The sequence below is a fragment of the Symphodus melops genome, assembly GCF_947650265.1.
Source record: "Symphodus melops genome assembly, chromosome: 14".
In the NCBI taxonomy this organism is placed as follows: domain Eukaryota; kingdom Metazoa; phylum Chordata; class Actinopteri; order Labriformes; family Labridae; genus Symphodus; species Symphodus melops.
This window is the reverse complement of record NC_136704.1, coordinates 18,962,757-18,986,121: the sequence shown is the minus strand read 5'-3', so window position 1 is coordinate 18,986,121 and position 23,365 is coordinate 18,962,757. Positions and strand designations below refer to the sequence as shown.

General features: G+C 39.4%; 3 protein-coding genes across 4 annotated transcripts; 2 read left to right on the top strand and 1 right to left on the bottom strand.

Moving 5' to 3' along the window:
- The first annotated feature begins 884 nt into the window (after nt 1-884).
- irf9 (interferon regulatory factor 9) lies at nt 885-8,718 on the top strand. Of its 2 annotated transcripts, none has more exons than XM_079360877.1 (10): nt 885-972; nt 1,369-1,462; nt 2,763-2,885; nt 3,002-3,182; nt 5,215-5,390; nt 5,916-5,991; nt 6,928-6,987; nt 7,426-7,815; nt 8,036-8,151; nt 8,503-8,718. In XM_079360877.1, the coding sequence occupies exons 2-10, from the start codon at nt 1,406-1,408 to the stop codon at nt 8,668-8,670; spliced, it is 1,347 nt and encodes a 448-aa protein (XP_079217003.1). In that variant the 5' UTR covers nt 885-972; nt 1,369-1,405; the 3' UTR covers nt 8,671-8,718. The 2 variants fall into 2 exon arrangements, with proteins under 2 accessions (XP_079217003.1, XP_079217004.1); XM_079360878.1 differs by having other exon boundaries at nt 889-972; nt 1,402-1,462.
- Nucleotides 8,719-9,079: 361 nt separating this feature from the next.
- Nucleotides 9,080-14,176, bottom strand: emc9 (ER membrane protein complex subunit 9). The gene is made up of 6 exons (XM_079360879.1): nt 13,979-14,176; nt 13,562-13,764; nt 13,187-13,263; nt 12,999-13,068; nt 12,707-12,801; nt 9,080-11,282 (listed from the first exon to the last, which is right to left on the bottom strand). Exons 2-6 carry the CDS (start codon nt 13,754-13,756, stop codon nt 11,102-11,104), a joined length of 618 nt encoding a protein of 205 aa, XP_079217005.1. The 5' UTR covers nt 13,757-13,764; nt 13,979-14,176; the 3' UTR covers nt 9,080-11,101.
- A 786-nt stretch (nt 14,177-14,962) lies between these two features.
- Nucleotides 14,963-22,000, top strand: chrnd (cholinergic receptor, nicotinic, delta (muscle)). Its single transcript, XM_079361636.1, has 12 exons — nt 14,963-15,258; nt 16,788-16,933; nt 17,053-17,097; nt 17,178-17,287; nt 17,696-17,851; nt 18,321-18,433; nt 19,274-19,474; nt 20,216-20,327; nt 20,594-20,708; nt 20,790-21,000; nt 21,277-21,395; nt 21,582-22,000. Exons 1-12 carry the CDS (start codon nt 15,201-15,203, stop codon nt 21,762-21,764), a joined length of 1,569 nt encoding a protein of 522 aa, XP_079217762.1. The 5' UTR covers nt 14,963-15,200; the 3' UTR covers nt 21,765-22,000.
- The last annotated feature ends 1,365 nt before the right edge of the window (nt 22,001-23,365 follow it).

The following is a 23,365-nucleotide window of genomic DNA, read 5'->3' as shown; positions in this document are numbered from 1 at the left end:
AAGAAAGAAATAAGGCTAAACCGTAGGGCTTCAATTCATCTTTTTGGCTTGAATTATTGCTATTTTTATATCTGACTAAAGCAAAATAAGCTTTGTATCCCTACATTTAGTTTTATACGGTTCCAGAGGTCCTCGAAAAGTCTTACGTTTTTAATTTAAAAAAGCCTTATGTTTACTTGTGAAGTCTTGAATTGCATTCTTTTCTGTTTCTTGTTTGGTAATCTCTCTTTCATGGGACAGTTCATGGCTTTTATAGCAGTCTGAAGATGAAAAACAGGGAGTAGATGTCGAGGGCAAACACAATGTAATAGAAGCTTTCATTTTGGGAGACTGAGAATCCAAGTTGCTGAGTCCCTCATGAATCCAGAAAGCTCTGATGATACATGGTGCAACATTTTCATTCATTTTTCTTACTGTGTTGTAGGCTACTATATTTGCCAATGACAACATGGACACAAAAACATCAGAAATACAGACAAACAGAAAAACCCCCCAGCTCAGACAGCATAGAATAGTTAATTAAACAGTAACAATCCAAAATCAAACTAAGATCCACAAGAGAACAAAGATAAATTAAACATCAATAAAGGTATACTATTTAAAAACCTTGCTGTGAAAACAATCTATCCCACATACACAAAATACAGCAAACCAGTTCCACCACTGACATTTAACACTGCAAACTTGTAAAATAATGACTTAAGTTAAATGTATGATATACTTTTTACACTATTTAATTAACTGTGATAAACGTAATGTGGAGATAGTTGATAAATGGAAGAGAATATAGTTTAAAAAGGATGTGTTTTAGGCGTGTATGTCTGTCCGCTGTCGCCACCTAGTGGCTAACACGCAGACCGTTTCTGTAAAGTCACGTGATTTCTGGGAAAAGGAGCGACTGCTATGAAGCTGCTCAGTCTGCAGCTCAGAGCCGAATAGACAGTCAAACACCGCGGAGGAAACGCAACTGAGGTAAACGAAACTTAAATCCGCTTCCTTAATTTAACACCTTTACCTTCTATTTTTGATTAATCTAAAAATATCACGTCATCAGGCTGGGGCGCGAGGAGAGCAGCTGTTGATTTTTTGTTGTTTTTACACTTCATTTAAAAATAACAGAATTTAGGAAATGACGGCTCGTGTTTGTAACGATGTTCCGGCTTGAGCTCTCAGACGAGTCTTAAAACTGAATTTGCATCAGAAAAAGTTCAATGTTTGACATGTATTTATATGCCTGTTATTTTTGGTGTTTTTTTATTTTCATTTACTTTATGAGTGCATCAAAGTTTATCAGGGGCGGGATATATTGAGACAAGGATCTGATGGTGGATTTGTTTGTTTGTTTGTTTGTTTGTTTGTTTGTGACAGTCCTTGTCTGTGCTGTTTTCGGTGTTTTTATAGAGACATGGCAGGAGGGAGAGTGCGCTCCACTCGCAAACTGTGCTCCTGGATCGTCGAGCAGGTGTGTGTGTGTGTGTGTGTGTGTGTGTGTGTGCGCGCGTGCGTGCGTGCGCGTGCGTGCGTGCGTGTGTGAGAGAGAGAAAAACAACGTGGGAGGGGTGGGTCAGGAAAACAGAAAAGGGGGGGTAAAAGGAAAGGGAAAGAGAGAATGAATAAACTCTAGAGAGATTAGACACATACTTTCACATGAGTTCTAAATGAAGATTTCAGACTCTTGTCATGTTTGATTTATAACACACAATGTTCTTTAATTATTAGGAAAGTATAATCATTCAAAGGTACTTGAAGATGGTTGTATAATACCAGATTATTGAACTTCAGTAACATACTAGTAAAAAACAATACTGATACCTGTGTTATTGGATATCACAGTAACATAAATAGAAGTCCTACACACCCAGTATTTGGTAGAAAAATTGCAGGCAACTCTCCTGCAAAGACACTGGCAACGTGGAGAAGATAACTTCCCATTTATCTTGATTAAAGACAAGAAATTATCCAATATAAGGAGCCTAGGACTTCTATTTCTTGCCTTGGTATCAAAACAGGCATAGATATAGTTAGATTTTTAGTAGAATTATATTTACCTTAAAATGATGTTACTGTTACCACCCCAACCTTTACAGTGCTTTTTTTTTAAAATACAAACACACATCTGTGCCTGCTAGACCTGTGCAAATGAGATTAAAATACACTGGAAATTCACAAAAACACATGCAAAGGGTTATTTGCATCTGAAACTTAGTTTCAAATCAAAACATTTGAGCTGTTTCTGTATCTGTGGCAAAATTAGACTCTTTTTGTGCAAACTACCCTCAGGTCAAAAACATTAGCCATGCAAATTTAGAGGGAAATATGTTACCTTCTGCAGCGAGGTGGTGGTAACTGTGCCACCACAATATTTATTTTAAACTTTACACTGACCATGGTAAGAATTTCTCTCTGTTTGACCCTGTCTTAATTAATAACAAAAGGCTCAAACATAAAAACCCATAAAGTCAAAGCCAAAAACAAAAACAAATAGAAATGTAATAAAATAGTGATACCTATCATCAAATGTAAAACTAAATTAATTTAATTCCACAAAAAAACACATTTCAGGAGATTTTTTAGTTTCAGCCCTGATTATTGTCTGCAGGTATTAATGAGACTTTGTTTAGATCAGTCTATTGTAGCCTGCAAGGTAAAACTCAGTGTTTACATCGCTATGGATTCAAGTGACCACACGGTTTAAGGACACAGGTTAGGGAACTTTAGGTACATAACTGAGTTGTTGAGTTTCTATTTTCTGGCTGCTGCAGGTCAACAGTGGAAAATACCCGGGGCTGGAGTGGGATGATGATGCTAAAACTATGTTTCGTATCCCTTGGAAACACGCCGGGAAACAAGATTTCCGTAAAGACGAGGATGCTGCCATCTTTAAGGTATCCACACTTCCTTATTTCATCTAAAGAAGACAACACCTTCAATTAGAGAACAATGAAATTGTGACACATTTAGTGCAAAGACCTTCTGACCAACAACATTTGTCCCCCCTCAGGCTTGGGCGGAGTTTAAAGGAAAGCTAACGGACGGGAGTCAAGACAACCCGGCGTTCTGGAAGACCCGCCTCCGTTGCGCCCTCAACAAGAGTCCAGAGTTTGAAGAGGTCTCGGAACGAGCTCAGCTGGACATCTCGGAGCCGTACAAAGTTTACCGCCTGGTCCCAGTGAACGAGCAGGGTGAGCATACACACAGCTGCGAAACACGCACGCACACAGATGCTCACAAAAAAGCCGTAAACACACACACTAGTTCGTTAAACATGGCCGACTACCTGCCTGTCAGGGATGGAAATGAAGCTCGCAAAACTCCTCAGGCAATGAAGAGTTTTGCATGTGATGAATAAAGATGGTTTGTTGTCTGCTCCAGTCAGTGTTTCTGATCCAAACAGACTCACCGCTGTTTGCTCTGTGTTTCTAATAAACTCATTTTCAGTAAACTCATAAACATTATTGCTTATCAAGTGTGCAAAATAGAATCATAGCCAATCAACACTTGTTTGGCTCAGGTAGAAAATAATGGAGTTAAAGCCACAGCGATATACAAACAGTGTTCAGTCGTTGTGAGGGGGAGTGTGTTCACTCACCGCGTTAACCTGAACACTCATCGAGTTTCCTCTGTTGGTTTCATGATGACTTTTGGTGTTAAACACACAAATCCATATTCACACCGTGTTGATATCCTTTGTCTTGATATTTGGAGTTACCCTGCCGGTCTAAATATTTCACTCCCATGTATCAACATGTCGCACCTTTTTTTTTGACCATGGTCATTTATTTACAGTGTTTGTTAAGGGCGGCTGTAAGGCGGCTACATTCCTGTTTTTTATAGCGTTTCATCTGTGGGGATGAGGTCACAGACCCGCTGAACTGTGACATTGAATGATAAGTTTGTTGTTATGTTGTCTGATGTTATGTTAAAGATGAAAGAGTATTGATTAGGATTAGGATCTAATTGTTTAGTTTAGTTTAGTTTATTAGTTCACTTGAGCAGCAGACAAAATAACAGAGAACAGATAATAAAAGGGAATAAAAGAAACAGGGAGAAAATGCTCTCAAAAGGAGTAGGGTGAAGTTCCCCGAACTTATGTGACCCCTACCCCTGACTTATCAAACATGAAAGAGCACTTTGTGACAATTTACTTGTGATCGTTCAAATTATAAAGAAGAGAGGAATACAAAATAATTTATTTGTAAAACTAATTTTAAAAATAAATCCAGCTTGCAGCAAAATCCTGTCTTTTTTTATTGTTGTTGTTTTAACATTTATGACACAATTCTCAAATTCCAGTTTGAGAGTTTTTCAGGATTTGTTCATATGAACAGAAAAAATATAAAAATGTAACTATCTATTTCTACCACTTGAGTTGAAATCTGCGACTTCAGTTATTATCTTTAAGTTACTAGCACACACACACACACACACACACACACACACACACACACACACACTCTCTCTCACACCCTCAGACCTGACCTGATTACGTGTTACACAACATGACACACAGGAGAAACCCACTGTTAACTTTCCTTCCCCGTCTTCTCTCTCACCCATACTCACCTTTTTTTTTTTTTTTTTTACTCAACAATTTCATTCCGATCTCTTCCGTTGGTGCTTCTCTTTCTGCCTGCACCTTCTCAACTTTGTTTCTCTCATACCTGCCTTGTTTTTCCTGGTTAAGTTCAGTTTCTTTTTGCTCATTTTAATCAGCTAATGATGTCACATCTCTGCTGACCTTCAGCCTGACTGATATCAGCTGGAAGATTTTTACAAGCTATACCCTTTGCTCTCCTTTTTCTGTATTTAGAATCATCACGACTTATTTATAGATTAAAAGTATCTTCTGCATGTTGGTATCTGTTGTTAAAGGTAAGTAGCTTCCCTTACCCCGTCTGTGGCGCCTTTAAAGGCTCAGTTTAGAGTTTTATTGTGTTTGTGCGACTTACATAAGCTGTTAAAGAAATATTCCTGCCTTCCTGTACATGCTGCCGCTAATCTGTTATAGGATCAAAATATTCATGACAGCTGTTTTTTTTTCTTTTAGAGCTACAGCACACAGAGATCTATTCATGCAAAACAAACATTGCTCGTTGTCATACCTTCACCACCTTTAACAGATCACGCAGCATGTTTCACTGTGCAGGGAGCAACTAGTTCACTGTAATAGAGAAGTCAGATGTTTTATGAGTTTCCCTTTCTGTGTGTTTTCAGGTGTGGGGGTTCCTGAAAAGAAAAGCAAAGTTAAAGTTGAAGCCACCAAGAGGCCGAAGAAGAGGAGGAGGAGGAGGAGGAGGAGGAGGAGCAGCAGCAGCAGCAGCAGCGAATCTGAGAGCGATGACGACAGGCAGGTCAAGCAGATAAAGACGGAAGAGGTCACCTCCCAGCTGGTGAGTTTAACGCTGCGAAAAGTGTGACGCCTCAACGAAAATACGAAGCCTCACCGGAGAAATGTTAGCGACCCAGAGCCTGAAACATTCAACTCATTTGTCCACAAAAAAAAAAGGTGATCAGATGATGCAATTTGTCTTACTCAAACTTCAGATCCTCCCGCACAACGTGTTGGAATACAGCAACAAAAAAAGCACAAATTTGAAGTCATTTAATGCTAATTTCACACTTTTTTTTTCAACATTTTGTATTAATTATAACAGATAATAAGTCAAATAAAAAGTGTGACGAAGTGAATCTGACCTGCTGGTGGAACTTAAAACATCAAGATGATCATCAGAGTCCTTTTCATTCAGCCTGTAAAAACAGTATGAACTTATAGTCAGTGAAATCAAAGTAAACCACACGACTACTGAAACAAATCACAGTCCTTTTTTTTCTTTCTATTTTTAACAGACTGTTGATTGTAATCTGTCAGGACGGTAAAGGTCTTCATCTTAAGCTGTAAACTTTCTGACCCTCAGTTCATTGACGAGCCCGAGATCTGCATCCTGACAGAGGAACCCGCCCCGCACGCGACCATAACCATACAGAGAAACGGTGAGTCATACAGCGGCCACGTGGGAGGGGAGAGACGAGAGAGAGTGTGATATGTCTGTTTACCTTCTGGACTGATTTGACAAACTGGCTCACTTTGAATGAGCCTACTTTTTTTTCCACGACCTCCTGAAACCTTTTGGATCATTTTAGAAGACTCAGGTGCTGATATGTTTTCATTATACTCTGTTTGGTTTAGTTAAGGCGAGGATGGTTCACTAATGGTTGCTTTGTTGCCTACAACAATCACTATAATATGTTCCAGGAAAACAAACCTGACAGTAGAAAACATACTACAGGCCAAAAGCATAGACACTATGAGCGAGGTCATGGCCCCGCCCACTCACTCACCGTGAACGTTCCAGACCATTAACGGATGTTCACACGTCGACTTCACGTATAATTCTTTCACACTTACCTCCTTAAAAACGTTTTCACCTTCCAGACTATCCAGATACATCAGGAATAAAACAGCAAGCTCAAATTCTGCAACATGTTGAAGACAAAGAGTAGTGCAGAGAATGTCTGTGTCCCTGTCACCAATGTAAGAAAATGAAGTTTCCTGTCAGCTTTATAAATCTGAGCTTGTGTTTGAGAAGGGCTTGGTGGAGATGTCATGGTGTAACGCTACTTTCTGGTTTGCTGACTAAAAGTGAAACTCACAGTCACAAGTAATCACAAGTTTAGGTCATCATCTGTGCTGCTCTAAAAGTAAGGTCAGGGGTCGAGAGGTGGGAGGGGGAATTTAAACACCGAGCTGCTCCATTGGTTGCTGCAGTTTCATATGAACGTGTGAATCTGACCTGCTTCTTTCAGGATCTACAAACGGAAGTGTAGGTTTGTGGTTTGAGTGCAGAGAGAACTGACTGTGACCGCTAAGAGCAGGCTGAACCGCTGAGCCAACATTTCTCACCTTTTCATTTCCGTCTGTCTCCGCAGTGGTTGATGAGATCAGGTTGGACGTGAGGATCGAGGAGAGCGTCCCCGCCCCAACTGGAGGTATGAACCAAGAAAATATGAAGATCAGACATTTGATATTTTTGAGTGGACATAACAGGTCTTTATTTTTGAGTGGACATAACAGGTCTTTATTTTTGAGTGGACATAACAGGTCTTTATTTTTGAGTTATTAACAAGTCTAGCGTTTTAAAAAATCGACTTCTAATCCCCGCTGAGCTCTCCAAAAATGAGCCATCTAGTAGACTACTGAAAACTATTTTTAAATTATTCTTGTACCAAAGTACTGATTTTTTTCTTCACAATGTAACTCTGGTGGTTTTTATAATGAGTGATCAAAACCTGGTGTCCACGTGGAGATAGAAAACTGCCACCCACAGGGCACGCCCACTAACCACAAAGCTACTGAAACTTTTTGTTTGTGACAAGAAAAAACGACTTTTGCTCTAAGCGCTCTCTTCTCTGTGTTTGTGTCTCCAGTCCAGGACTCATTCAGCGTGGTGGTTTCTTATTTAGGACAGGAGGTCCTCAAACGTCAGATCCAGGGCTCTGATGCCAGGATTATGTACCTGCCCTCCTCTCCTGCCGCCCCGACGCCAGCCGTCATGAAAGACAGGTTTCCGCGCATCCCTCTGCCGGAGCCTCCTTACTCGCTGCAGGCCCGCCCCGAGCTGCAGGCCCTGTTCACCCTGCTGCCCTTTATGGAGAAAGGGGTGGTGCTGACCTCCACGCCGCAGGGGGTGTACGGGAAACGCTTCTGTCAGGGGCGGGTCTTCTGGACGGGGCCGCACACACCCATGCCGGGGCTGCACAAGATGGAAAGGAACGTGGCGCCGGTACTGCTCTTCAGTAAAGACGTGTTCAAGCAGCGTGAGTGTTTAAGTTTGTCATGTATGAACACAAACGACAAGCGTCTGGACGGTTGGTCACGTGAAAAAAAAGAATCATGTCAACCTTGAGTTTGACTTTGGGAGCATGTTATGGCCACTTTGTAATGTGTCTTGCATTGCTCGGACAAATAGTTGTTTGTTTGAAAAAGATATAAGGCTAAAGACTACATGTGGTACTGACTGTTTCCCTTCCTCATCAGAACTGGACAACTTTCATTCAAACGGCGGCGAGCCTCCTCAGTGCGGTGTCACTCTTTGTTTTGGAGAAGAGCTGAGTAACACTGAAGACCCGGCCACAAAACTCATCATTGTTAAGGTGAATAAGCTGCAAAAATCTCTCTATAGAAAAACTTCTTCACACGCTTTATGAAGGAATAATACTAAAATATAGAAGTTTTCATCTTTTGAAATGTCTCGTTTTAATGTTATATCATATTCAAATTGCCTTCAAGTTTTTCCCCACATTGAGTTGTCATGATACCAGCTTTTTAAACTTCGATACAGTTCTAGTACAAAGCTAACAATGTTGATACCTGTTTGGATGGTTCATACACACAGCTGGCGAGACTCGTGCTTCTCAGAGAGAAATGTTCAAGTCTTTAAGTAGCTAAGAAGTGATCAAACAGGATACCACCTTTATCTCCTTCTCTTCTTACGCCCTCTGCAGATCATGTTCCCGTGGGCCGAGCAGCAGGTCCAGAACGCTCGGTCCTTACTCGACTCCATCAACTTCCTCCAGTCTCTGGCCAGTCAGTCTCCTCTGGGTGAAATAACCCTGAACCTCGTCCCCCTGCCCTCGCCCACAGCCGAGACCGTCGCCTGCGGGTCAGTCTGAGCACTTCGCCAGGAGAGGGTTTATTTCAAATAAGAGACTTTTCAACACCGCTTTAAAAAGCAAATGTACAAAAAAAGAAAAAGTGTGTCAAGGTCTGAGCGATGAATCAAACGTGGTCTAAAAGCAAAGAATATAAACAAAAAGCACTTAACTCAGAGGCAGGTGATTAAAGCCTCTAGTTTATTTATTCATGGTTCTTCATAGCGCTCATTCCTAATAGTAAGTTCATAACGAATATGATCAAACAGCAAACCTAATTCTTTGTCAAAAGCCCTTTTTGAGGGTTTGACTTTAGCAATTTTAAAATGTTCCATCGTTGTACTGAAAACACTAACATTTTCGATCAACACTGAACGTCGGCTTTAAGGCTGCCGCGATTCGTCAAATATTTTGATACTTGATTCTGTGATTTCTCACAGAAAACTTTTCAACACGATACGTTTGTCATTAATGAATGATCCACAAAGTACTGAACCTTTAGCAAAAAAAAAAAACCTACATATCGTCAGTCATAGATCTGACTGAAAGCTTCTGAGTGAAAGATGTTGCCAACTTATTTGTGCAATTTAGACACTGAGCAGGAGTCCGTTTCCTTTTAAATACAAGATATGAACCTTTATTTGAGGTGATAGCATTTGTGTTTTTGTTGCTGTGGTATCGATTGATTTCTCCTAAAAATCTTATCAAACTTTAAAAGTCTGGTATTATGCCATTATACACCTCTCCAGTTCAAGCTTCTCAAATGAGATTTGAGAAGGTTTTTTGTGTTCTTTCTTTCGAAAGCAAGAACTTTATATTTCGTGTTTTCTCAACATTTTACAAACAAAACAAGAAACAACTTGGAAAATAATCGGTAGAAGCAGCTCAGGTGTCTGATGCTCTGAAATCATGGCTGCATGTCTGGTTTCTATTAAAGTCAGCGCGTCCCAACCTGTGGGTCGAGACCCCCAATAAAAGGTCACAAGTTTGCATTTGTGCTCGGCAGGTTTTTGTCCTTTTGAAACAAATATAATGGAAACAATGTGATGGTTGAGCTGGTTTCAATCCGAATATCTGCGGCCAGTAACGGGTCACGTCGGTGTGGTGCTTCTTGCACTGATGACTAATGTGTTTCTGATACATGTTGTCCTGTCGAATAATCCATATACATCAAAGGAAAACGATATTATAAATGTTGAACTGCAGAAAAAAAAAAGACAGCTTAGAAAACCTGTTAATCTACTTGTATCAAACTAGGAGTCAGATTTAGTTTTGTTTCTGTTAAACTCATACAATATGCATTTAAACGTGTGAATACTCACCTTCAGATTCTATGCAACATTTTTTTTCCGTTTGAAGTCATCCTTCTGCATCTTAGTTAGATTTGTGAACAGACTTCCAACACTGCTTTAAATGTTTTCCCGTTAAACTAGTCGTGGAAGTGTGTAAGGCGCAAACTGTAGTATGATCATCTCGTTTCAATGCTCAAGTCCTGCACTGAAAACGCTCTGTTGATGCTTTAAACATTAGTTTCGTTGAGGCGGTCAGGAGTGTACAGTTGGGTTTTCATGAAATACCTCTATTGGAGTTGTATTCGTTCTTGCAGCACTCCGTCTGAAGTTTACATGAATCATTTGATATTTTATCATTAATATATATTTTTTCTAAACATTTAACGACCTGCTTTAAGTCCTTCCTGCAGAAGCCGTGGATTCGACTCTGATCACGGCTCTTTGCTGCACGTCATCCTCTCTCTCTCATCAGATTTCCCATCAAAAAAATAAACAAAGAACTTCAGAAAATACATAAGGGGGGGCTCTCGTTTACAGAAACAATCATGAACACTTTAGAGAACGTTACATTGTTAATGCGTTGTTATGAAATGTTTTAACAATTCAAAAACATTATGTTCTGCTTTTCAGCAGCAAGACGTTTTTCTTCTACCCGTCGACATACTGGAGTGTTTTTTTGTTTAAGATCTGACAAAAAAAAAAAAAACACTTTTAGTTTTAACAGAGACATTTTTAATGCAGGACTTTAGTATTATTAGTTTGTTATTCTCCAACAGTGAAGCATGTTCTGTACATATTTATAACAATAATCCATAAACAGACAGGACAAAGGGACAGAGATAGAAGAGGTGCATTGTAAGTGTTCAAATGTGTTTACGGTGGATGTTTATGTAAATCAACAGGGTGTCGGGCTGAGCCACAATGCACCTTCTGGAAGGGGGGGGGGGGGAGAGATTTATTCAAATGTAAATATTTTTGTATTTATGCATGTCATATGTCCATGTTCAGTCAACACAATGCATTAAAGTGAACATATTCCTAAACTATGTGGTTGTGTTAGGTTATAAAAGTTATTAAAGGTAAAACATCATGATGATGATGATGTCGGCTCAGAACATAAATAAATCTGGATTTAGTACAAAGTGAAGCCACTTGTGGCTCTACATGCTCCCGTTAGCTGGCGAGGCGAGTTCTGCTATCTTGTTGTTTAGTTTCTGATTGGTCCAGTCCTTTGTTATGTCGTTCAAGTGGCTGTCAAAATCCACCAACAGCGTGTGATCACCGGACTCCAGCATCTGGCTGGCTATATCCCGGGTCTCCTCCCACTGTCGCAGCATTATCCTGAAGAGAGGGAGAAAACGAGATGAGGTTGTTATGATCGGCTTATTAAAAGAAGGAATTCACCTTTTTTTTGGCGGATAACTCCAGAACACGGATCTATATATGTCATTGACTCCATCTGTCTATGAGGTCGAGTGATTGAAGTTTTCTAAAGATTAGGTTTTCTTCACGTCATCTCAGGATAACAAAGCTGCTTTTATTGGAGAACAGAAAAATACGCCAAGATCTCAAGAAAAGTGATGAGAACTTGTTATTAGAGGAAAACCAGAATTGTTGTGCGCATCTTGAATTTCCCTCGGGATCAATAAAGTATCTATCTATCTATCTATCTATCTATCTATCTATCTATCTATCTTGAGATGTCAAAATATTTAAGTGAAGATGTCAAGAAAACAACTGAAATTTTGACATTATTGCAGCAAAACGAAGCAAATAAGACGCATGGACGTGTGTTCACTTAGAGCCTTCCACAGATTAGAGAAAAGATTTCAAGGACAGGCGAGTTTGGATGTTGGGGTAGAGCTATTTGTTGGGCCAATTCAAAAGAGAAAAAGGTTTAAAAATGAAGTCCTAAGATGATTTGAACTTGATCATTATGTACCACCAGATGCCATGAGTTAGACACCTTATGCTCAGGCGAAATAAGTTTGATTCCTGTTAAATATTTCTGCTTTGTGTCAGGTCATGTCTCATGTCTCAAGGAAACAGCAGGAAGTCTTGTTTGGTGTTTCTTTGCTCTCTGGAATTTCCACTGGGGTTTTTTTTTCCTGACACAAATCAAAAACTGGGTTTTTTTTATGGTTGTAAACTCAGTGGGAGGTTGTGTATTATGATTAATGTAGTTAGGTATTCACTCTGAATCACCAATAATCAGTGTTAAAGCCTGAGGACAACACTGGAGCGACAGACTCCTTCAGTGAGATTTAAGATGAGGGTAAAAACTAAACTCTTATTTAAACTCTTTCAGACTCAAAACTCTAAATGTTATTTTTGTGCAACATTTTGAAGTTAACACTGTAAAGCGGTACTCTTTAAACAGCTTTACAGTTTAGCCATCCAATTTTTTGCTACAACAAAATGTTTCCCGATAAACACAAACTGCTGTGTGTGCTTTGGTGTGTCGTGTATAATAACATTAAACAACCTCTACCGTTACAACACAGTGATTAAAACCAGTTTTTCTCAACTGGCAGGTTGGCGCCCAAAAGTGTGTCGCCGAGAATGTTCAGAGGGTCGCTAATGTGAAAAAATATTGTGTCTAAAAGTCTATGAAACACTTTTCCGACAGGTTTCTTTTGTTTCTTAGTACTGTCACGAGGTTTAAGTTTCACTATATTTCACTGTCCAAAGGAGCTGGGGAACTCATTTAAACAGAAAGCAGATTTCTTCTTTCAGGGCTGCTGACAGAAATGATCGTCTCTTACGTGTGTTTATCCTTGAGTGTCCACTTTGAATCTTTGCGCTCGTACATCACAATGGGAGGAACCCGATAATCTGGAGACATCTTACTGCCATCAAGCTGTGGAGCAAAGCAAAGACAAGTCATAAATATCAGTAAAGTATCAAGTATCCAAGTTTCAAAGGCAAACTTAAAACCTCCAACAAATAACACTGTTGACACATTCAGTTTGAATGACAGGGAAATAACGGAGTATCGCTGCTTTTTTTCACCACTTGAGGACAGCGTCAGAACACTGTGGCTTCAGTCGTTCTTACCATTAACAAAACAGCGTTGTCAAACTGCTCAGCAATCTTGTCGGCTATCTTCATGGCACACGATGTCGGGCTGTGGAGGTCAAATCATGAAGAAGAATTAAACTAAATGTTGTATGTTCCAAAACATTTTTAAACACTTAATAAGCTGTTTAAATCGACGTTTGGGAGGGGCATCCTGGGTAACTCACCTACTGTCTGATACGCAGGCGTTGGCCTGATAGTACCCCACTATCCTCTGCTGAGTCTGTGAACACCAAACATCCACCTGCAAAACAGGCTCTCATTTTAAACTTCATTCATCTCCTCACACAAGATCACACAAGCTTTCTTTATAGCTGACACAAGATACAAGCTAAGTCCTGTTTTTTTTTAGTGCCTGTTTGCATCAGTGTGAATAATAAGTTCTTTCTTGTGTTTTAGTTTGGGCTAAAAATAAAGCAGATATCAGTTAAGAGTCCTGTTGTTTTGTCTTGAATCCAGCAGGTTTTAACACTGTGATGAGGACACAACAGAGAAAGTAAGGTGTGTGTATTTGGGTCTTTCCCAGTCAGCATGGGTCCTACCTGTGTGAGGGCCAGCTGGGTGATGGGAGCCAGGGACAGGTGTGAGTGTAGCAGCGGTACACAGTCTGTCACACAAACAGCGCCACCTGCCGACGAGGACGACAACAGCAGCCCGTTGATGCTGCACCTCGGAAACAAGCAGGAGTGAAGGTACATCTTCACAAAGGCTCGACATGACAGCTCCACCTCGCCCATTGCGACCACTGGTAGGAGGACACACGCAGAGAGACAAAGGCAATAAAAACTGACGATGTGCAGAAGTTAGACATCCAACATTGAAGGTACAAGATGGCCAAAGTTTACAAAAATGAGGACAAACTGGCTTCATTAAACCCCTAAAAGCGAACTGTTGTTTAGGCAGTATATGTTAGCATTAGCATACTAGCCTGTCAGCTGCTTGGTTGAATGAATTCTTACCTGAATAGGAATTCAATTCACTAAATGTAACTTCCACAACCAAATTCGTATTCTCTGGCTTTCAAAATATCAAGTCATATAGTGATGAAATGTTTAAGGTTAGTTTAATTAACCGTCTCATCTGACAGCTCCCAGAAAGCGTCTGGTCTAACTCTGAACAGCTATTTGTGGTCCCGCCCACAATTGGCAAATGTAATTATCTGATTGGCTAAAACCTCGATCATTCTTCTTCGGATGCTGTTTGATACTGACACACTTTTAGCAGTGCTGCCTCTAGTGGGAATGTGGCACTTAATGTAAATAATCCGCCTGTACAGTTTGTCAAGAGAAGGAATAAAGAAGATATTCTTAGGACTCTAAATGTTTCTGAGGCAACTTCTGAGGTTTCTGAGGATCTTGCAAAAGTTTCTTGGGATCCTGCAAAAAACAAAGTACTGTACAGTAGCCTGTACACCATTCCAGAAAGATTGTATCTCAGTGCAATGCAACGAGATTGTGTTTCTGCTCAGTGTGGGTTGCAAACTCTCCAGCATGATAGCTAAACATCAATCTGTTTACTTTTAATGTTGGGTGTAATAAAGTACAAAGAACATGAACTTCTAAGAAAATATTTATTTGTATGTTTTTTCGATTATGTTTTTTTTAATTGTTTTTATGTATCGCAAACTATATACAAATTTCTTATCAAACATTTAAAAATTAAAGGACTAAAGTAGTCCTTAAGTATTTAATTATTAGAGGCTCAGCAAACAGAGAGAAATTAATCAGACTGCTTCATCGGTTATGAAGTATCGTAGATACTTTAATTTTGGCCCCAACACGTAATATAATTTCACAAATGTTTATGTAAAACTTGAAGAAAGAAGGTGAACTATATCATTTAGTTGATGCATGTTTGATTTTGTTGTGACCTTTTGAGCTCATCTCTTACATCAGTTGTTTCATGTATTATGAGAGTTTAACATTTTTTCCTCTAAATCCAAAACACAACTTCAGGTCTTTGTTTTGATGTTATGTGACCCTCCTCGTTCTCCTCTGTGTTTGTTTCCCGTACAGAGGGAGGCTGAAGCTCAGAGTGGCAGCCGGCTGCTCTCTCCCTCTCTGTGTTTTCTATTTTCTGTCCTCTGTGTTTCTGCAGCTGCTGCCTGTCGCTCTTTCTCTTAAGACTTTGGCGGAAGGTCGGTGGGTAAGAGGACGTCGCACTTCTCAGCAGCAGTCCGTCATGAAGCTTCAGCCTGCAGCTCTGGGTCCCTTGTTCCTGCTCGCTCTGCTCTCGTCTGGTGAGTCACTGCTGAGATTTATAAAAAAGTGAAACCTCCGAGTTCACTTGAGTTGTGAAGTTACTATAAATTGATCCAGATATTTGAGTAATCACATGTAAGGTGATAAAACTTTAATGAGCATAGCATCCAATAGTACCCAAAGCTTAAAAAAGGACAGATCTTCATTCGCACTTTAAGCTTAAAGCTGCAACAAGTGAAAGAGAGAGATAATTGCAGTGTATTTAAACCATTTTAACACTGTGCAAAAATCTGTTTGAACATTTCGGTTCAAAAGATTTGCTTCATATCAGTGTCTGACCATTACTGGGCTTTGATTTCCTAAAGCAAATATTTATGTGACATAAATAAAAAATATGACGGTAAGATAAACATGGGTATTGACATGAGGAAAATGTCTGTAGCCTATGTTTCATGAAGTGAGTGGGTGCCAGTTGGTGTCACAGCAGCAATGGTAGTTCTCAGAGCAGCTGTCATCATAACCTGAAACATGACCGTTGTGAAAGTATTCACACACACAAACACACACCGTGTTTGTTTCCCTGTGTTTGTGTGTGCAGGCCATGGTATTCTTTATTTACAGTTTATTTACATCACTTTGGTATAAACAAAAACGTGATTTAGACTTAAAAAAAGGGTGGACTATTTTTCTCTTGTTTGGAACTTTTATAAATTTGTGAATGTTTTCTGTGGGTCAAGGTGGGTTTTTGTGGATTCATGCTGAGCCCCCCTGAAGGGACATGGAGGGGAATTGAGGTACTTAAGATTGATCAAGAACAAACTTTGTGAAATCGAGACTTTTTCATTCCAGTAAATTCCTACTTTAGGTACATGCACCTAAAAGGCTTCAGTAACACGCTTCAAATGTATTTGCAGAATGTGCCTTCCTGGGCCGCAGTTAGACAGCAAGCAGCGACCTGATTTTGATCAAGCTCTCCTCTGAGCTGGACGGCTTACATTTACCTGAGCTTTGTACATGAGGCACAGATGCACGTGCTCTTTCACTGCGGATATTCCTTGCAACTTGTGAAGTAGAAATTTCAAAGACAAATAGAAATGAACCTGAATAAAAAAACCTTTGCAAGCTCTTCAAAAAGTTCACCGGGAATTTTTCCTTGGATCTCAGATTTCCAAAAGTATCTGTGGATTTCAGCATCTTGCAAAAGTTGATCAGAAGCTTTCAAAGGTTTCTCTGGAAGATTATTGGGATCTAATAAAATGTTCTCAGATCTTGCAACAAAAAAAAAAATCTCAGGATCTAGCGAATTTTTGTTTTGTTTTTTAATAAGTGTCCATCAAAAGTTTCGTAGAATCTCTCAAAAGTTTCTTTGGCTCTCAGAAGGTTCGTGGTCCTGCCAAAGTTTCTTGCGATCCTGTAAACGTTTCTTCCTCAAGATCACAAAAAATAAATAAATAAATGAATCAGGATCTTGCCAAAGTTTCTGGAGATTTGGATAGTTTAGATTTTTTGTTTGTTTGTTTGTTTAATTGAGAACTTCTGAGTGTTAACGTCTTTGTGTGTATTTCAGTGTGCTGGGGCAGAAACGAGGAGGAGCGTCTGATCAACCACCTGTTTAAAGAGAGAGGATACAACAAAGAGCTGCGTCCTGCTGAGAATCAGCAACAGGCTGTTGATGTCTATCTCGCACTTACACTCTCTAACCTCATCTCTCTGGTACACTTTAATAAATCCAGGCTAACCATATTTTTAAATGTGTCTGTAAAATAATTCAGTAAGATACACTGCAGTCAATAAAAGAGAGACATCATTCTTCTAACTGCTTTGTTTCTCAGAAAGAGGTTGATGAGACGCTGCTGACTAACGTGTGGATGGATCATGTAAGTAAATATTCTCTCCACTCATTCTGTCATTTCTTCCTGAATTCTTGAGCGTTAACCATCAATGTGTGCGTTGATAGACGTGGAATGACTACCGGCTGTCGTGGAATGAGTCAGAGTTTGATGGCATCCAGGTGCTTCGTCTCCCGTCCAGCATGATGTGGCTGCCAGAGATCGTGCTGGAAAACAAGTGAGCTTTAGTTTCCTTTTCATTTATAAACGTTTGAACCAGAGATGCACTGATATATCAGCTGATAGTCGTTATCAGCTGTTACTCGTGTTCTTCAAGCTAAAGTATTCGGTGTACAAAATCTGGAGGGTACTTACAAAGCACCATTGAGTCAGTGTGTTATGTTGGGCTTCTCCCGAGCAAAAGTGTACATAGTGTTTATGCCTTTTATTATTTAAGTCTATTCTATTTTTTTAACCCCTTTATTTAGTTAATTTAAATTGCTCATAGCTGTTTATATTTCCTGTTTTGCTGTTTTTTTGGGGCTGCTGTATCACCCAAATTTCCCCCATTGGGGGACCAATAAAGTTTATCCTTATCCTTAATAAGATCACTGTAAATCTCACCTGCCTTTTCTCTCTCTCCCAGCAACGATGCTCAGTTTGAGGTGGCTTACTACAGTAACGTTCTGGTGTATCCTGACGGTCTCTGCTACTGGTTACCTCCCGCCATCTTCCGCTCCTCCTGCTCCATAAATGTCAACTACTTCCCTTTCGACTGGCAGAACTGCACACTCAAGTTTGTGTAAGGCACCTAAACCCTAAAACATCCTGAGCCGTCCTGTGTGGCTGTACGTAAAGGCTGTAGTACAGTTTAAAAGGCTGATTTAATTTTTTAAGTTTACATCTTACTTTGTGCATATATGTAAACTCTCTTCTGATCAAAAAATTCAACTTGAGAGAAATAAGTACTTGATGCTGTCATGAAAGCCAATAATTGCTCAGTTTTCCCTTGACTTTTTACTTTTTAAACTCGGCATCATGATGTTGTTTCAGCGAATCCTAGTTCATACTAAGCGAGTGAAGCTTCTGTGTAGTTTACTACTTCCAGTAAAACTTAGACTCATCAGAAACAGATGAAGTGCTGCTCCTCGGAGATGTAATGAACAAAGACATGATGTCTTTTATTTCGTAGACTCATCTGGAGGGCTGCATTTTGCTTCACTTTGACCTGACTTTTGCATTTGGCCTCCATTCCACATGTTGCTTTGCAGCTCTCTGACCTACAATGCCAAAGAAATCAGGATTCTACTGAAGGAGGAGGCGGATGACAATGAAAACAAATTCACAGTGGAGTGGATCATCATTGACCCTGAGGGTTTTACTGGTAAGTGTTAGTGTCTCGTGTGGAGCTGCCAGTGGTCCAGCTTTATGAAAATAAGAAGGATATCAGCTTGACCTACAAAGAAATTTTTAGTTAAAACATCAATTTCGATGGCATGTATAAACCTGAGCCTCAGCGAATTGATGGAAATAGTAACAGAAATATATGAAATGGAAAAAAATGCCCAGTGTCCACACGTACAGCAGGCAGGTATTTTTTGTAAGCTGATGTTATTTTGTGTGTTTTGACCTTTCATTCAGTCATATATAATGAATTTTTTCAACTTGAGGTGCCCCCACAATGATGTTCTTCTTATTTCAGTCCTTCATGTTGTTTGATTCTCTCCATGTGAACATTCATTTAAACTTTTTGTTAAAGGACTTTGTATTATTTCCAACCTGGTCCAGAACTGAATTCTAACAGCAGAGGAGGAAGCTTAAGGCAGCTAATCTACTGTGTTCAATGTTTATTTTGTTATCAAAAAACTGTTCACCAACAATATATAATAATATCATATTTTCTCCCACTGTGTGACTCATCTGTCACTGAAAATTCAAACAAACGAGAGGAGGTGTGTGTGTGTGTGTGTGCACTGCCATGCAGAGAGCAGGAGCGTGTGTTAGTGAAGTAGAGTGACAGAGAACAAAAGGTGACATGCTGTGACACACAGCAGGTCTTTAATGTTATATATAATATCAAAATTTTTATTCTCACTTAAAAGATATAAATAGATGTTTTAAATGGGAATTTACTGGCAGTAAAGTGATGAATGTCATTTGTATCTTTTCTAACCTCATTAATCTTTCCTTCTGTGTTCTTTACTTTCCTGTTTTATTTTGTCAGAGAACGGCGAGTGGGAGATCATCCACCGTCCAGCCAAGAGAAACACCTACAAGCACATTCCCATGGAGAGCAACAAGCACCAGGATGTCACCTTCTACCTGATCATCAAACGCAAACCTCTCTTCTACATTATCAACATCATCATCCCCTGTGTGCTCATTTCCTTCCTGGCCTCGCTCGTCTACTACCTCCCTGCTGACAGTCAGTGCACATAGTCTCTATTATTTTAACTGCAGTGAAAAACGGTGAAACCTCGTACTCAATTAAAAATAGAACAAAGAAAACACATCAACATTTTTAAACTGAGCAATGTCATTGTTTTTAAATGTTGTTTAAATTTTTCTGGGTCTTTTTTATTAACAGTTTCGTCATTGCTTTGCAGAGTTTCAGTTAACATTTGTGAATGCAGCGATGTGTTCATAGAAAATCCTTTGACAGTTTTCGGAGCCTGTGCATTGATGGCCATCACGTATCATCTGTTGTCTGTTTTTGATGCAGGGCTAACAAATATTCCTTTTTGTCTTTTTCCCTTTACAGAGATTTTATAAGACTCGTCTGTTAACAAGGAAATCCTCAATTTCTTTGTAATTTTATGTCAAACATCATTAATGAAGTGTTTCAGTATTTACCAGTGCAGTGTTGCACAGCTAAAACTCCTCACTTATCTTCAGACAGATACAGTGTCTCTGGGATACTCTTTTCATACCCAATCATGTGTATAATATTCAAGATATTCAATCTGGTTTTTTGTCATGCATTGTGCTATTTTTTCCGCCTTTCATTCCCACAATGTCGGAATCAGATTATAATTGGGCATGTTGTTTTCCAAACAACAACAACATTCAGCATATTTTAATTAGAATTTAAGTACCAACCTAAAAACACCTGCACAATATCAACCTCAGTATCCTGATATAAACAACGATATGTGTGTGTCCTCAGGTGGTGAGAAGATGACTCTGTCCATCTCGGTGCTGCTGGCTCAGTCTGTCTTCCTGTTGCTGATCTCTCAAAGGTTGCCGGAGACGTCTATGTCCGTTCCCCTGATTGTCAAGTAGGTTACACACATACACAACATGCTGTTGTAGGGGATTTTAGGTTGACATTTTCACTTATTTAAAAAGTAGCTGATTCTTCATTAAACAAGATATACACATTTAAGCATCAAATACAAAACCAGGGCAAAAAAGACAAAAAAAACACAAAGTTTAAAGCTCTCTCGAATTTTTTGATAGAATTTATTAAAAGTGTGTGTGTGTGTGTGTGTGTGTGTGTGTGTGTGTGTGTGTGTGTGTGTGTGTGTGTGTGTGTGTGGCTTAGATACTTGATGTTCATCATGGTGTTGGTGACAGTGGTGGTGTTGAACTGTGTGGTCGTCCTCAACCTGCACTTCAGGACACCAAGCACTCACGTCATGTCTGAGTGGACTAAAAAGGTAACAAACATACGTTCATAATGAGACACAATAAACTCAACTGGACACACACATACTCATGCAAAAAACATTTCTGTCAAGTTCTTCCTTGAACGACTGCCCCGCATCCTTCGGATGTCCCGCCCTGCAGAGGCTGAGCCATACTGGGATTCAGCGTTGCCACGGCGATCCAGCTCTGTGGGTTACATCGCCTCTGCAGAGGAGTATTACAGCGTCAAGTCCCGCAGCGATCTGATGTTTGAGAGACAGTCGCAGAGACACGGACTGATGACTCGAACCACACACGCAGCGAGTATGCCAAAAGACGATGAATCAACAGTGTTCAAAATGGTCCAAACTTTATGAACTTCTGAATGCTGACAAGACTGCAGAAGGATTTTAAGACTGTTCAAACTTAACTTTCCATCATTTAATTACCAAAATTCTTGTTTTTACAATGCTAATGTTGATACTGTGTCACTAATGTTTGTGAGCAAACATGCAAGTGAGCTCACTTAGTCATTGTCTCGAGACAGAGACACTATCAAAGATGTATTCATCACTTCCTGCTCTGTGTGTTTTTTTGTAGTTGTGAAGCCTCAGGAGGATGGAGGCATGACCGATCAGCTGTATGGAGAGATCAAGCCTGCTGTAGATGGAGCAAACTACATCATCAAACACATGCGCAACAAGAACGACTACAACGAGGTGAGGGGGCATCACACTCATCAGTGACACTGATTAATCACCTGCTGTCCTCGCTCTAACATTGGCTCTAATGTGCCACTTAACTGAATGACTTTTGTGCTTTTTGACCATTTAAGTGTCTGAAGTCACTGTCAAAGGAAAATAAATATATATCAAATGTAGAAATGGAGATTTTTGTCTTTGCAGGAAAAAGATAACTGGAGTGGTATTGCTCGTACTGTGGACCGTCTCTGTCTATTCCTGGTTACTCCAGTGATGACCATTGGTACCATCATCATCTTCCTCATGGGCATCTGCAACCACCCTCCACACCTGCCCTTCCAAGGAGACCCACACAACTACAGAGAGGAGAACCCACGCCTGCTTTAACACACACACACACACACACACACACACACACACACACACACACACCCCTTGGTATTGAATTAGCCGGTCATCTTGTGTCAAACACACACATAATATCAGTGTTTGAATCCACAACTTTTTTTGTTCGTCCCAGAGCTGTGAATTTTTGCTAACATAAATTTGAAGTGAAAAACTGAACTTGCTATGATTTTATTTGCGTGGTTTGAATAAAAATAAAAACATGGCAGACATCTTGATTTTTTTTCATATCTATTTTCGGGTTTTGGTTGTTGAAATATGGATATCAATTAAATTCAATTAAATGAAGACACAACAAACTAATAAAAACCCTATCGGTTTTTGTGATTTACATTTAGCATCAACAGCATGATTGTAACCATAACATCCAAGCAGAACGAGAAACAAAATACAAAGTAATTATTGCAGTAAAAAATAAAAAGACAGTATTGTAAAATTTAAGGTACAAAAAAACAAACGGTTCACATAGATGACAAAAGTGATGATGTTGAGTGAAAAACTGGATGTTCAAAAGCTTTAAAGGGGACTTCACAGTTCAAACTTGTCTTCTCATGTTGGATTAATGTTTTGTCTCTGTGAATAATAGGAAAAAACAAAAAAGACCAGACCGGCTATTTTTGGTTAGTGTCCTGATATATCAAATATATATCATAAATATATCACAAATATATCAAAGACAACAAAATATGACTGTTTAGTAAGACTTTTTTTTAAAACCTTTGTATGAGCAATTAGCATGTATTGTTATCTACAGTACTGAATCATGAGTGTTTTGTTTCTCATAATGAGACTTTTGTTTTCATAATTATGAGACACAGTGGTAATTATCATGAAAAAAACATTACAATTTTATTTATTTTTTAATTTGATATGGCTCATTTTCAATGATCTTTACTTACCACACCTAATATCTTAAAAAGTTACTCTATTATTACATTTAAGATGCTTCGCTGGTATTAATCCAGAGAGGGGAAGGAAGACCAGCCAGGGGAATGTGGTGTTAAAGAAGACGGGGAAGCTGGTCCACAAAAAGGCAAAAACCTCTTTTTCAGAGATCAACAACGTCCAATCTCTGAAGCGTGGGGCCTTTTCCTTGAGTTAGTCCTGGTTTTCATAGTAGCAGAGCAGAGGGTTTTTTTTTTTTTGTTTTGGTCTCTTTCAAGTGGATGGATCTTCTCCAGCCATGAATGTGCATGGTAAGATGCAGCTCTCTTCAATAACACAAAACACGGTTATTATTCTTCTTCCACACTTGAAAAAGAAACATGAGACATAAATCTGAGAAAATAACAGCGACTACATTTAGGTGACATACCTTTAAGGGCCTTGTCATTTTAACTGACAGATAATAAACAAAAAGAAAACTTTATGACAACAACATATACAAAACAGCAAAGTCTAGTTTAACATGATAAAGCTTGTGTTTTGCATTGTACTTAATGTCATGAGCAACACATTAGGGACACTATAAGAATCTGCTGGAGGCCAGACTACACTGAGGACAAGACTATCTGGAAAAATGATATTGTTCACCAATTTACACATTTGAAATATCTTTATCTCAATGTTTTAACCAAAAACCA

Bases quoted from the DNA above. Each gene is read 5' to 3' on its own strand.
- chrnd (XM_079361636.1), top strand. From the start codon at position 15,201: ATGAAGCTTCAGCCTGCAGCTCTGGGTCCCTTGTTCCTGCTCGCTCTG. The intron at 19,475-20,215 runs GTCAGTGCACAT...GTGTGTCCTCAG, and splicing joins CTACTACCTCCCTGCTGACA to GTGGTGAGAAGATGACTCTG. The intron at 20,709-20,789 runs GTAACAAACATA...ATTTCTGTCAAG, and splicing joins TGTCTGAGTGGACTAAAAAG to TTCTTCCTTGAACGACTGCC.
- emc9 (XM_079360879.1), bottom strand. From the start codon at position 13,756: ATGGGCGAGGTGGAGCTGTCATGTCGAGCCTTTGTGAAGATGTACCTT. The intron at 13,264-13,561 runs GTAGGACCCATG...CCTGTTTTGCAG, and splicing joins CCCAGCTGGCCCTCACACAG to GTGGATGTTTGGTGTTCACA. The intron at 11,283-12,706 runs GTAAGAGACGAT...CCCTCTCTTCAG, and splicing joins ACACTCAAGGATAAACACAC to GATAATGCTGCGACAGTGGG.
- irf9 (XM_079360877.1), top strand. From the start codon at position 1,406: ATGGCAGGAGGGAGAGTGCGCTCCACTCGCAAACTGTGCTCCTGGATC. The intron at 7,816-8,035 runs GTGAGTGTTTAA...CTTCCTCATCAG, and splicing joins TAAAGACGTGTTCAAGCAGC to AACTGGACAACTTTCATTCA. The intron at 8,152-8,502 runs GTGAATAAGCTG...CGCCCTCTGCAG, and splicing joins CAAAACTCATCATTGTTAAG to ATCATGTTCCCGTGGGCCGA.